At 60.8% G+C, this 12,947-nt stretch overlaps 1 protein-coding gene across 4 annotated transcripts in view; it reads left to right on the top strand.

Annotated features, from left to right (window-relative positions):
* Positions 1-367: 367 nt before the first annotated feature.
* PLPP1 (phospholipid phosphatase 1) overlaps positions 368-12,947 on the top strand; it is a 41,605-nt gene continuing 29,025 nt past the window's right edge. Inside the window, exon 1 of one of the 4 annotated variants that reach the window (XM_054715356.1) lies at positions 368-450. Coding sequence is in view for 2 of the 4 variants with exons in the window: in XM_054715354.1 (XP_054571329.1) it covers positions 1,269-1,326 (58 nt within the window). In the remaining 2 variants the exon portion in view is untranslated. Of the gene's footprint in view, positions 451-1,059; positions 1,327-6,229; positions 6,250-12,947 lie in introns of those variants that run through there. The other 3 variants (XM_054715354.1, XM_054715355.1, XM_054715357.1) reach the window with 3 other exon arrangements.

The following is a 12,947-nucleotide window of genomic DNA, read 5'->3' as shown; positions in this document are numbered from 1 at the left end:
TAAGAAGGGAAGATGCTGATCATTAACATCTATAGAGGGTTTAGTCTTTTTTTTAAAAAAAAATATTTTTATTGATTTCACAGAGGAAGGGAGAGGGAGGGAGGGAGAAACATCAATGATGAGAGAGAATCATGGATGGGCTGCCTCCTCGCACCCGCACCAGGGGTCCAGCCCAGCCCGGGCCTGTGCCCTGACCGGACTGACCTGTGACCTCCTGGTTCACAGGTCAGCGCTCGGCCAGAGCCACGCCGGCCGGCCGGCGTCATTAACCTTTTATGACTCACACCGTTCTTCCCCGGCTTCACACACAGCAGAGCAGGGATTAGCAACCACCCATTTCACAGACCAGCAAACTGAGAGACCCATCTCCCCTGGGTTCCTCCAGGCACGGGGGGAGCGCAGTGCTCACTGCGGTGGGAGACATTGCGGACACCGGTTCGGGCCGGGAAGGTGATCCCAGCCCTGGCCGTGGAGGCCCGCGCTCGGCTCTGGAACCGGCCAGGACAGCCGCCCGGGGCCGGGATGGAAAATTACCACCGGGAGCGGGCAGGGCCGGGGCGCTCCAGGCGGCCGCGGGCCCGCGCCCGGGGGAGGGGGGAGGCACCGGCCGCCCAGCCCAGGCGGGAGGTGCCGAGGGGAGGGTTCGGCAGGTCCGGCCTGACTTGCAGGCCCCGGCGGAGGCCTCGGCGAGCAGAGGGCGCCGAGGGAGGCCTGACCGCAGGTCCCGCCCCGGCGGCCCGGGAGGCAGCGGGGCAGCCGGCCCTTGGGGTCGGGGCGGGCCGAGCCCCCCGCGGGGCAACCACCCCGGCGGCCCGGGCGCAGGTCGCAGCGCAGCCGCCGCACCGCGTGGGAGACGCCCCCGGCCCCACCCGCGCGCCGCGCGTCCTGCTGGGGGGCGGGCTCCGCGGCCGGGGGCGGGGCCTCGGCGCTGATTGGCCGGAGCGCCCGAGTGGCGCCCGCGGCCCCGCCCCCGCGCTCGCTGCGCCGGCGAGGCCCCGCCCCCGCGCTCCTCCCGCGGCCCCGCCCGCGGTCCCTCCCCGCGTCCCATCCTTAAAGCTCGGCGCGGGCCCCGCCTGTTGGAGGCGCGGGACCCGGGCGGCGGCGGAGGGCTGGCCGCACGCAGGCCCGAGGAGCGCAGGCCGGGAGGTAGCGGCGCGGGGGGAGGTCCGGCGCCATCGCCGCCGTCCAGCGCCGCCGTCCCGTCCCCTCGGCGGCCGCCCGGCCGGGACCGTGCGTGAGGCGGCGCGCCGCCCGCCCGGGCCGCCACCATGTTCGACAAGACGCGGCTGCCGTTCGTGGCCCTGGACATGATGTGTGTGCTGCTGGGTAGGTCCGCCGCCCGCCGGGACCCGCTTCGCCGCCGCCCCGCCCCGCCCGCCCGCCCGCCCGCCGCCCGCGCTGCCTCCCCGCTCCCGGCCTAGGGCGCCCCTCGCCCCGCGGGTCCCAGCGACGGGGGCGCTGGAGGCGGGCCGGGGCGGGGACCGCAGGCCGGCGCCGCCGCCTGCTTATCTCACCGCTGGGACGCAGCTTGGTTTTCCGCCTGTAAAAGGCCCGGACGCCCCAATTAGAAGGTGTCACCGGCGGCAGACGGCCCGTCGCGGAGGGGTGCGGGCCCAGGTTTCTGCCCGAGGTCTGCCGGGGCTTGCTTTTGCTTTTTGGGGGTGCGCCCCAGGCCCGCCCTGCTGCCCTGCGCTCACCCGCTGTGCGCTCACCTGCCCGGTGCTCACCTGCCCTGCGCTCACCTGCCCGGCGCTCCTTCCCGCCTGTGGACACGCGGGGTTGAAGCCGTCCACGGGGCCGGGGTGGGGGAGGCACTTGCGCCGGTTCCAGCGTGTGTCCTGCGAGGCCCTGTGCTGGCAGCTGCTCGTGCACGGGGAGACCCCGGAGGACCCGTGGAGGTGCGCGCAGCCCCGCTCAGTTCAGGCGTCAGGCCGGGCCGGCAGCTTCCCGGGTGGCAGGTCTGTGACCTCAGAGCATCCCGGTGCGGGGCTGTGACCTCAGAGCATCCCGGTGCAGGTCTGTGACCTCAGAGCATCCCGGTGCGGGGCTGTGACCTCAGAGCATCCCGGTGCAGGTCTGTGACCTCAGAGCATCCCGGTGCAGGTCTGTGACCTCAGAGCATCCGGTGCGGGGCTGTGACCTCAGAGCATCCCGGTGCAGGTCTGTGACCTCAGAGCACCCCGGTGCAGGTCTGTGACCTCAGAGCATCCCGGTGCGGGGCTGCGGGGGAATTTGATTCCTCGGGTCAGGCCGGCCCGGGGCTGGCAGCCCTCCCGAAGACACACCCTGTGTTCCCTGGCGGGTCTGGGGGGAAATCCCTTTGGTTATCGGTGTTGACCGGGACCCTGTGCCGCTGCGCAGTGAGCTTTGGGAACTGAGGTTAGGAAGAGGAAACGCAGTTTGGGGTCACCATTTTTATAGAGACAAGGAATCGTTTCGGATGTCAGGACATTTATAATTACAGTAAAGTATATCAAAATGTACTTATTTCCAACAAAAAGTTTACCTTTGGTAAAGATGTTAAGTTTTAAGATGGATTGTGACTTGTACTCAGTGTTGTTACCCTTCATTTATATTTTCACGAAGGAAGAGGACATTTCAGTCAGGACTAGTCTGGATAATTCGGAGGTATGGATGGCGCCCCGTCATTGCCAGGTGGTGTGCGCTGTCAGAATTACACACCAGCTCCCCTGTTCCTGCCTCAGGAGTTACCAGCTCACAGACACACGTGTGTGTTTGATCTGTGCTGTTGGCAGATGGAACACGCTCAGGTGCCGAGGCTCATGCTGTTGAACACGGGCCGTACGGTGGGCGTCATTCTGTTTGCTTTTTACATGTGTGCATGTGGGAGGGACCCGTGTGCGGGCCGGTCTGCCAGAGGGTGGTTCGGGGTCTGCTCTCGGCGTGACGCAGGCGCCAGGTCGCTGTCCCGTGGCGCTAAGGGCAGTCACGGGACAGCCGATGGCTCAGACAGATAGGGTTGCGCCTCGGGGCTACATGCCTTAGATGGTTTTGGAAAAGGCTTGCTCTGGGGGTTTCTGCATTCCGTATGTTTTAGGAAGAGATCTATTTGAAACGTGTTTCGTCTGTTTTTGTGTTATAGAGTTTCATTTAAGGCAGTTCAGCGTATGGTGATAAGACCCCCATCCCCCTGCTGCCGGTTCAGTTTGGTTCTCAGTGACATGAGGTAACCTCGCCGACTGGCGGACCGCAGTGAGGGACACGGTGCAGAGAGCGCCCTGTCCGTGCGGACTTTCGGGAGACAGTGTTTTTACAGCAGACGCCCTTTCTCGTGGAGGCTGAGTCCTTGACGTTTGTTGCTGTTCCCCTCCTGGCGGCAGGAGGTGGGCAGCCTGAGCCACGGGAGCCGGGGAGGGCTGTGAACCTGGCGTGAGCTTTTCTCCCGGGGAGCACCTGCGGGTGAGGGCCGACGGAGCACTTCCTGCGAGCAGGGTATGTGAGAACGGTTCACAGTTAGGACGTGAATGTGTTCCAGCTCTGATCGTGCCCACCCCCCATCGCACGGTGTGTCCACTGTAATGGGCGGTGCTGTGCGGGTGTGTAACACGGCTGCTTTATAATTTCACAGAGGGTGACGTCTGTGTGTGATATGCGGGCATACGTGTGCGTGCAAGCAAGCATTTCTGCCCCCGAGTCAAGGTATCATCTCTGGAAACACGACCTCCACACCCAAGTTATTCCCGTCGTCAGTGGGGTCGGCCCTGGACGAGAGCGCTCGGAGCGAGGCTGCGGGTGGGTCCCTTTCTGCGGGGCAGCGGCGTCTGCCCTCTTTCTCGCTGTCTTGGCGATGAGCTCGGGGATTGCAGGAGAGGCCGCGGCATCCTCGAGAACACGGGAAGCTGCGCCCCAGTGAGCGGCGGGCTGGGATGGCAGGAGCTGTGTGTGTGTCCAGGTGTGAAACCGATTAAACTTACTGGTGCTTCATTGCCGAGGGTCACTCCAGGCTTTACCCACCGTGGCTTCCGGCTGCCGGTGAATGGGGGTGCGTGTTGAGGAGGGCTCCCTCGGCCGGGTCCGCGGTAGGTGCGAGGGGTACAGAGGTGACTCACACTGTCCCTGCCCTGTAGGCGCTCGGGGTCTGATGAGGGAGGAGCAAATAAGAGGTTATAGTCCATCGTGATAAGTACGATAATGGGGTTTGGAAGAGGTGCCCTTTGAGGAGAGAAGGGAGTTGTCTCAGAGATGATTCACTGCAGGTAAACGGGTCGTGTGTTGACTCTCAGATGCAGAAGTGACAGGAGTCACCCGGCGGCTCGCAGACGCCTGCCGTCCCTCCCCCATCGGTGGAGGGGAGTAGGAGCTCCAGGAGGCGCCTGTGCTTAGGGCTGCTCTGCGGGCCGCCCCGGGACGTGGAGGTTTGGGGAGCGGGCGGGCCTTCCTGTGTGCGTGTCTTGCTGGGAGGCGGCCACTGAGAAGACGTTCTGTGCCCTCCAGGCCCTTTCGCCACCTGCCCTGTGCTCTGGGAAATGACTCCGCGGAATGGGCAGGGCCGGGGAGAGCCAGCTCCCTGCGCCCTTTGTGTTGCCAGAGCTGCTCTGTTTGGTGAGCAGGTCGCGGCGATCAGTGGCTCCCTGCGGCCAGCTGCCGTTACAGGGCCTGCCGGTCGGTCCCTTGGTCCCTGTGGGCCTGGTCTCGCTAGCCTGGCGTGTGTCACCCCCTCGCTGTCCTCAAGTCCCGCCTGCACCTGGAAGATGGTGCGTCCCTAATTCTCTCGAATCCCCTGTTGGGTGTGCTGTGTTTTGTTTTTGCCTGGACACTGCTCATCAGACCTTGCTGCATTTGACGCCAGGGACAGCTGCCCTAACAGCAGGTGCAAACAGGAGCTCATGGCCCTGCGTGGGCTTTCCGGGAAGGAAGCGGGGTTTCCTCAGGGAGCTCAGGCGCGGGCTGAGCTCCGGGCGCGGGCTGAGCTCCGGGCGCGGGCTCACCATTGTGCCGAATCAGAGTCAATGGTCAGATGAGATCTGGCAGCTAGACCTGAGCAATGACTACGAGGGGCTGTGGAGTTCTGTTACTTCTTCTCCCCGTGATGATCACCAGAACGCGGCCTCGTTCTGCCCCCACGTCGTATCCCTGAGGAGTGGTCTCGTTCCTGACTCACAACCTGGGCCCCCCCCGTAGTTAGCGAGAGTCACTTGCTAAATAGTTCCTAGCACTTTGGGCCCTCTTCTCTCTTAACATTTGTTTGTTTATTCACTCGTTATCGAGTACGTATTTGTTTACTATTTAGTAGCTGTGCATTGTGTTGGGTACGGAAGAGAAAAAGCAGTAAATGAGTACAGACAGCCCCCGGTTAGGACAGTTGGACTTCTGTTTTTCAGATTTTACAATGGCGCGAAAGCGATACGCGTTCAATAGAAACCATCCTTGGAATTTTAAATGCTGGTCCTTTCCCCGTCTGGTGGTAGGCGGACGTCCCCTCCTGTGCTGCGAGGGTAAAGGACAGGCATCCACAGTGCACCACGCGGCCAGCGGCTTGGGAATGTTGTTTTCCCATCCCGTGGTGTCTACAACACCCATCTGTGTCTCCTGCTTCGGGTGAGAAGGAGGGGGAGGCAGTTACCCTCGGGCTGAAATTCAAGATGGCTGGCCAACCCTAGGCCAGGGTCAGTGCTCGGAGCACGCTGCAGGGCGGCGTGGCTAAGCTGAGGTTCGGCAGGTCAGGTGTATTAAATGCATTTTCAACTTAAGATATTTTCGACTTACGATGGGTCTGCGGGGACTTAACCCCACGGTAAGTTGAGGGGCGCCTCCATGCAGATGAGCAAGTAGGACCGTGCGTGTGCTGGGTGCTGGCCGTGCGGCTTCTCGGAACCAAACTGCCTTTGCTGCTGCTGAAAGTCCACCGGGTTGTGTCTCTTGCCTCCCAGCCAGAGCGCGGGGAGGAATCTCAAAAAGGAGCAGAGAAGGGCCTAGCCTGGCCCTAGCCTGGCCCGGGGTCAGACGGCGTCCTGCGCGGCTTTTCCCTCTCCAAGCGGCTCTGGGGGGTTTTACGCCGTTGCGTTCATTGGACCGTCTTGCCGGAGTAGAGATGGAGCTGTTCCGAGAAGGCTCCCTCTGTGGGTTTGTGACATGTCAATTCCTCCGGCAGGTTGTCGGGATTACACTCTCTGTGAGCTCATGTGCATTCTGTGAATCTTTATTACTTTGTCTTTTTAGTCATTTTGACTGAGCTTTACCAACGTTTTCTAGTGCTACTCGGCTGGGGGATCATCCCGATTCTTTGGGGTGAGGAGCTAAGTGTAATTGTCACTGTCCATTCTACTAAAAAAGGCAGGCGTTAGTAGAAAGTCTCTAAACTCCAAGAGTTCAAGTAAACCCAGTCACCATGTAGTTTTGTTTTATGGGAAGGAATTTGGAATGTTAATTGTTTGCTTCCTCCTAATTTAGGTGCTTAATTCAGCATTTAGGATAGAAATACACAGTCCTGGGGACAAGCTAGTTCGGGGTGTAAAGGCCCGGTCTTGCCTCTCTTTTCAGAAAAGCACTCACCGTTATTTCCACGAGCGGTGGTTACTCCTGCCTCTGCCCTCCTTGCTCTGCTGACCCTCTTTCATTTTCACTCCTCCCCATCCCTCCTCCTGCTCTCCTGCTGCCTCCTACCTTCTTGCTGTCCAGGTTGAAAGCCCGGAGGTTCGGAGTTGTTTTTACTCAATGGAAACTAGTCTAACGTTGGGAATGGCTCATTCTTCATAAATTGTACATTTTTCTTTAAAACGTTAGAGACCTCGGAGTCTAGTGATGGACGGTGGGTTCACATTCCAGCGCCTCCAGCCGCTAGCTGGGACTCTGGGCCACGCGTCCTCCCTGGGCCTCAGTTTCCTCGCTGCAGTGAGGCCAGGCCCTGCCTCCCACGGTTGCTCTGAGGCCTGAGCGAGTCCACATGGGAAGGGCTGAGCGCGGGCCTGCACCGGGTGCAGTATATGTTGGCCCATGAATTATTTCTCTGCAATCTTACCAACGGAAACCTAGTTATTTTAGTAGAAATAACATCAACTAGTTTTGTGTTAGGGGCACAAACACTTTCACTTTAAAACCTCTCCCGTGAGCAGTTGTGGAATGTTCTGAAGCTGGCGGCATCTTGAGGGGTAGAGTTTTATCAGTCATGTGTGAAAACCACACACCTCAGGCGGTGGTGTGGCCTGAGGCGTCAGCCGAGGCCGTGAGAGAGCGGCTCCCTCCTCGGGCGGGCGCACGGGAGGCGGCCGGTGTGATGAAGCCCCATTTCAGTGATTGAGACCCAGCCGAGACCCGGCTTCTGGCGAGCAGACGTCTGCTTTCAGACGTCACATCAGACGTAATCCGAGGTGGTGGAAACTGATCTGTCTGGGAGTGTGCTGGTGTGTGATTAAACAAATGGAAAGCTCTTTTTTTTTTGGAAGGCCACTGACTTTATTGATTTAAAAAACTTTATACGGACAGTGACTGTTTTGCCAAAAGAGAAGCCAAATGTCATTCAACAGACCAGGGGTGAGGGTAGGGGCCAGAAGTCCACTCAGAAAAGCTGGTTATTGGCCTGAAACTGGCAGAGGAAAGAGAAGGGAGATGCATGCAAGAGTGAGAATTCCAAAAGAGTTGAAATGGTGAGGAGAGAACTCCCCAAAGACCCGGAGGCCGTTGGAGGTGAGCAGACAGCAGTCGCTTCCTTTGTAGAGGACAGGGAGTAGCCCCCACTCAGCTGCAGACTGGAGGCTCAAGGCTGGTGTTGGGGATTGGGGCTCCCAGAGAGCATCCCAAGAAGGCGTCACCTCTCGAAGGCACCCAGAGCAGTCCGGGACTGCGTGGCCTGGGCGCCACATGTGTCCTGTAGCCGTCCCGGAAGAGGTCTTCATCCTCCTTTAGCACCAGAAGCTGGCCAAGGACCACGTCAGCCTTGCCCAGGCCCCTTTCCTCCAGCTTCCTGCCCAGGACTTCACCGATCCCGGCCCGGCTCCCCGCTGGCTTCTCCCCCAGGGGCTCTGCCACCAAGTCTCTGCTTTTGGGAGGTTGTCATCTTGATCAGGAGTAATCGGCAGTTCCAGCTCCCGTAACGGCTCCTCCCGCCGCCGGCTGCTCCCGCCGATACCTCAACCCACTAGAACTTTCTCGAAAGCTCTTACTTTATGCAGCGGGAGTTCCTGAATGTCCGCTTCGTCCAGAACATGAGCTGGCTGCACTCCGCTCACCGGCGCTGTTCTACTGTCCAGCCTTGGAAATGCCCTCCCCGGGGAAAAGTTGGCTCAGTGGTCCTGACGTTTTTTAATGACCTTAATTGTACATCCTCATTTGTGTAAATTCTATGAATTTAATTCCTCTGCAATGAAGCAGGCAGCTAAGGAGGGGGGCGGGGGAGACACTGTTGTGCAACGCCTCTCTGGACCCTCCCCTTCTTTTTCAAATCCGGTGACGTTCATTGTGATGCGCGGTGCTGCTGTGTGAGCACAGCGGTCGGGCTGTAAAGTGTGGGCTTGTCCTCATGTTCACTTGGTTGTCGTGAGCACCCGTCGTGTGCTTGGGCCGTGCGGGAGCTGTGCCATCCCTGCAGGAGGTAAGCCTCTGCTGATGGGGACGATCACAGCTGTTCGCACGTGCGGCCGGAGACGGAGCTGTGGGGGCCTCGGCCGGCTCCTCGGGGCGGGGCTGAGTGAGGTTTAAGGGTGAGAGCACGTGGGCCGGGCGGAGCGGGAAGAGGAGTCCAGACCGAGGGAGGCTCAGGCGCCGAGGGCCGAGGGGCAAAGGGCATTAGTCACAGAACGAGGCCCGTGTGGCTGGAACAGGGTAGCATCGTGGTGTTCTCAGCAGTGACTTCTGGAGCCCGTTGCTCGGTGTCCGTGTGGGTGGTAATACCCGCCATGCGTTCAGTGCCCACTGGGCCCTGTGCAGCCCCTGCTCCACCCGCTCCCGGAGGGCTTGGCATGTCCGTTCTGTAGGTGGTGGGACGGTGGAAACGCCCGTGAGACCAGGTAGGACGGGTGGTTGGGAACTGGGGGTACAGTTTTGAGGATGGTGACGTCTGAAAGCAGACTGGTCTGGATTTGGGAAGGTGGTGACGGAGAGGGCGAGGAGGAGGGACGGGGACTCGCTGGCTGTGAAGGCCGCGGTCAGTTCAGGCGGCCGGACGTTGTAGGCCTGTCGGCTCTGTGTGAGGGGCTCCGGTCCGTGTGTGCGCCCTGTGTTCCGAGATGAGTCTGCTGTCTGAAGGGGGCGCTTCAGTTTGTGTAACTCACACCGCTAGTCCTGCTGAGAGCCAGGCGGGCGTGCGTCCTGGAAGGTGGTACTGAGGCGCCCTGGTGAGGAGCACAGACCTCCTCTATAGCGCCGCCGGTGTGGGCACCCCTGCCCGGGAGGGAGACCTCTGCCCTCACTGCTCTCCACGCAGACGCAGGCAGCCCCTCAGTGCCTCAGCCCAGCAGAGGCTCTCAGACCCGTGGCTGAGCGCTCAGCTGTCGCCGCTGGGAAGTGGGTCCGAGGCTTCTGCAGGGTGGGGGCCCAGGAAGTGACGTAAGGAGCCGTAGCCTGGAGGTGAGTGGCAGCTTGGTGAGCCGGTCCGGCCTTGCCGGGGCTCATGGACCTCAGCTGGTCGCCCGTGCTGGAGAGGCGGACGGACGAGGAGGGAGGAGAGCCGGGCTCACCGAACGCCTGAGCGAGCGCTGGTAAATGGTTAAGTGAAGGCCTGTGGTCTTCACAGCATGGCCGCCGCCTCCCCCGTAGCACGGCCTTGTTTCCCAGGAAGCGGGGAGGAGACGCAAACCCATGGCCTCAAGCGGCTCCTGGTTGCTGCGCAAGAGCCTGGGAGGAGGGGACCGTGCGGTGTGGCCTGAGGCGTCAGCCGAGGCCGTGAGAGAGCGGCTCCCTCCTCGGGCGGGCGCACGGGAGGCGGCCGGTGTGATGAAGCCCCATTTCAGTGATTGAGACCCAGCCGAGACCCGGCTTCTGGCGAGCAGAGACCGTGCAACCCTTGGGGCACGTGCTCTTGGCCAGCGCAGGGTGTGCACCGAGCTCCCGGGACGCAGACCAGCGGTCCTGCTGGTGCAGACGGGGGGAGGGGGGGGGGCTCAGCGCGGCGGGGGGAGGCACTCCGGCCTCTGCCGCCTCACGAACGCACCACACCTGAGCCCGCCGCTCTGCAGGCCGTCCCCCCCCCCCCCGCCCTCCCCCCCGTCTATTCCCACTCACTGCGCGGCGAGGGCAGGGTGCTCTGACGCTGCTGAGTGTCCTGTCTCCTGAGGACAGACGATGCTCAGAGTCGCTGCGGCACGGACGGACGGATGCGCTGAGCTCTGAGACGGGGTGGGGCGGGCGTGGCTGGCCTGCTGGCTGCTGCTGTCACCCTGAGAGTGAAGCTCTGAGCCAGTTGGGTCCCGCTCACCCAGTCTGGTCTTGACATTCGGTGCCGTGTGCTGGCTGTTTTCTTCTGGAACTTTACTTGGTGTGGTTCTAGCTTCAGCTTAAAAGGCCTTGAAATGGAGCCCTGGTGTGTGTGTCGGTGCCCAGGTCACTATAAGAAATGTCTTCATTACTTGTAACCTATTTCTCTCTGGTAGCAGATTCTGCAGTCAGATCTGACTTTAAAAAACACGTCTTTATTAATTTTTAGAGAGAGAGAGGAGGGGAGAGGGATAGAGAGAGAGACATCTGGGAGAGAGGAACATCACTGATTGGCTGCCTCCTGCGTGCCCCCTCCTGGGGGCCGAGCCCACAGCCCAGTGACCTCGTGGTCCTAGGTTGGCACTCGGTGGCTGAGCCACACTTGCTGGGCAGGTCTTCGGGTTAAAAACAAACATTTTCTAAGTCCTCACCTGAGGATGTATTTATTGACTTTGGGTATGGGAGGGGGTATGGGGGGAGAGGCACAGAAAGAGAAGGAGAAACAGGAAATCCATCGGTTGCCTCTGGTACATGCCCCAACCAGGGATCGAATCCACAGCCTAGTTTCGTGTCTTGACCCGAAATTGAACCCGAAGCTCGGTTGGTTGGAGCATCATCCTGCACTGAGAGGCACCCCGTTTGGTTTGGGGGTACACCTAGCAGGGTGATGCTGTGTGGCAGAAGCAAGCGACAGGGGTGGTTTTTTACTTTTTTTCCCAAACAGCATGGATAAGAGAGAGGCATTTTCAATGTGCTCCTTTCCAAGTATTGTCTCTGTCTGACCCAATAGCCCAATTGGAGAAAAGGTTTCTTAAATTGTGATGTTATCAAAACTTGTCGGACAGGTTATGGGTACCACTTCGCAGCTGGTGTGGAGAGCGCGTCCCCCGGTGCGCTGAGTCTGGGGCTGCCGGTACTAACCGAGGCCAACAGCAGGTGAGTCGGTCACCTCCCATGAAGGTACTTGCTTTTGCACAGACCCCCTTGCTCAGGGTTTCACATCGCGGGTGACGTCCCGGGAGTGGCGGTTTGCGTGTGTAACTGTTCTTAAAGGGCTCGGCGCGGAGCTAGCAGTGGAAGGAGCCGCTTTGTCTTAGCCGGTTGAGATGCAAATGAACAAAAATGAACCTGTGAGTGCAGGATGGGGAAATGCGGGTGCTGTGGTGTTTTGTGGGAAGGGATCTGGATAGGAATGGGGCAGCTCTTTAAGGCAATGACTGGTTCAGGGTAGAGCAGCGATTAGAGCGGGGAGGGGGGGAGGGGGATCGGTGAGGGCTGTTGACGTGTTCGGATGAGAGCACGGTGGTGAGACCACGGGGGGTGAGGATGGGGAAAGCGGATGGATTTGAGAGACATCTCAGGTGGAACAGACAGGTTCTGGTGACACATTGAATGTGGGTCAGAGCGGTAGTTCTGAAAGCTGTGGCGTGTGTAACTGACAGGTGTTGGTTCCGTGCCGGTTCCTAAGCTGGGGTTCACACACAGGCCGTTAGGAAGCTGGGGAGACGGGAGGGAACCCGGTTTGAAGCAGGAAAGGGGCAGGAGGAGGTGGTGAGTCTGCCGGTGGGCGGGCTGTTTAGGGGCCCGGAGACCCAGGAGGAAGCACGGCCTCACTGGGATGAAGGGGCTCCGCTCGAGGGGGCTCTGGGGTGGGCGTCGTGGCTGGTCAGGCGACTCAGGCCACGAGGATTGGTGAAACCAGCAGGACGCTGAACGTGTGAAGGAAAGGGCTGAGAAGCACCCGTCTCAGGTTGGTTGGAGGCAACGGAGAGCCCCGAGACGGAGAGGGAGGGAGCACTGAGCACCCGAGAACGTTCTGGAAAGCCAGTGAGAGCGGGGCTGACTCAAGGGGACAGCGTGACGATGTCTGCGTTCTCCCGAAAGAGCAGGTGAAGCGTCCCCGGTGGTGCCACGGAGGTCATTGATGGCCTGTGAGAAGCCGAAGTTTCCAAATCGCAGTGGGTGCGGGAACGGGAACGGGGTATGGATGGCCTGTGAGGCGGGCTGGGGAGCGTGTCGGAGCTTAAGGGGCAAGAGGCCCAAATAGTGACTGGCCGGCCCCCGGGCCTCCCGGCAGACGGTGAGCAGGCGGCGCAGGCTCCTTCTGAGGCTGGAGCCCGGTGTGGGCGCAGGGGCGGGGGAGGAGGCTGGCGGGGGAGAGTGACCCTGCCAGAGGGGGTGCCATCTTAACCAGTGGGCGGGGAGGCCGAGGTGGTCGAACTGCTCCCCAGACTCTGCCGAGAGCAGTGGGCTCTGATGCTGCCGTTTCCCTAGCAACCACCAGGCGGGTGTGACGCTGTGGGCGTGGCTTCACAGCGGCTCTGCTGCCAGTTCTCCTTCAGGTCACACACGTGGTCACTCCGTCCGGCGAGGGCGCGGCTTCCGGTTCTCCCCCTGCGCCCCGGGCACTGTGTGGGCGCCGTGGCCGTCCCGCCGGCTGCCCGCTCTTCTGGCTTCTCCGGGGCCGCTGCTCGTGTGCAGCTCCTCCTGGTGTGTGTGTGTGCGGAGCCTCAAAGGAACGCTGTCTGGGAGTTTCCTCCTCACCTCGCCTTCTGTATAAAATAACCGCGTGACAGACA

Source organism: Eptesicus fuscus, chromosome 4, assembly GCF_027574615.1.
Source record: "Eptesicus fuscus isolate TK198812 chromosome 4, DD_ASM_mEF_20220401, whole genome shotgun sequence".
Taxonomy (NCBI): domain Eukaryota; kingdom Metazoa; phylum Chordata; class Mammalia; order Chiroptera; family Vespertilionidae; genus Eptesicus; species Eptesicus fuscus.
This window is presented reverse-complemented; position numbering and strand designations above follow the sequence as displayed.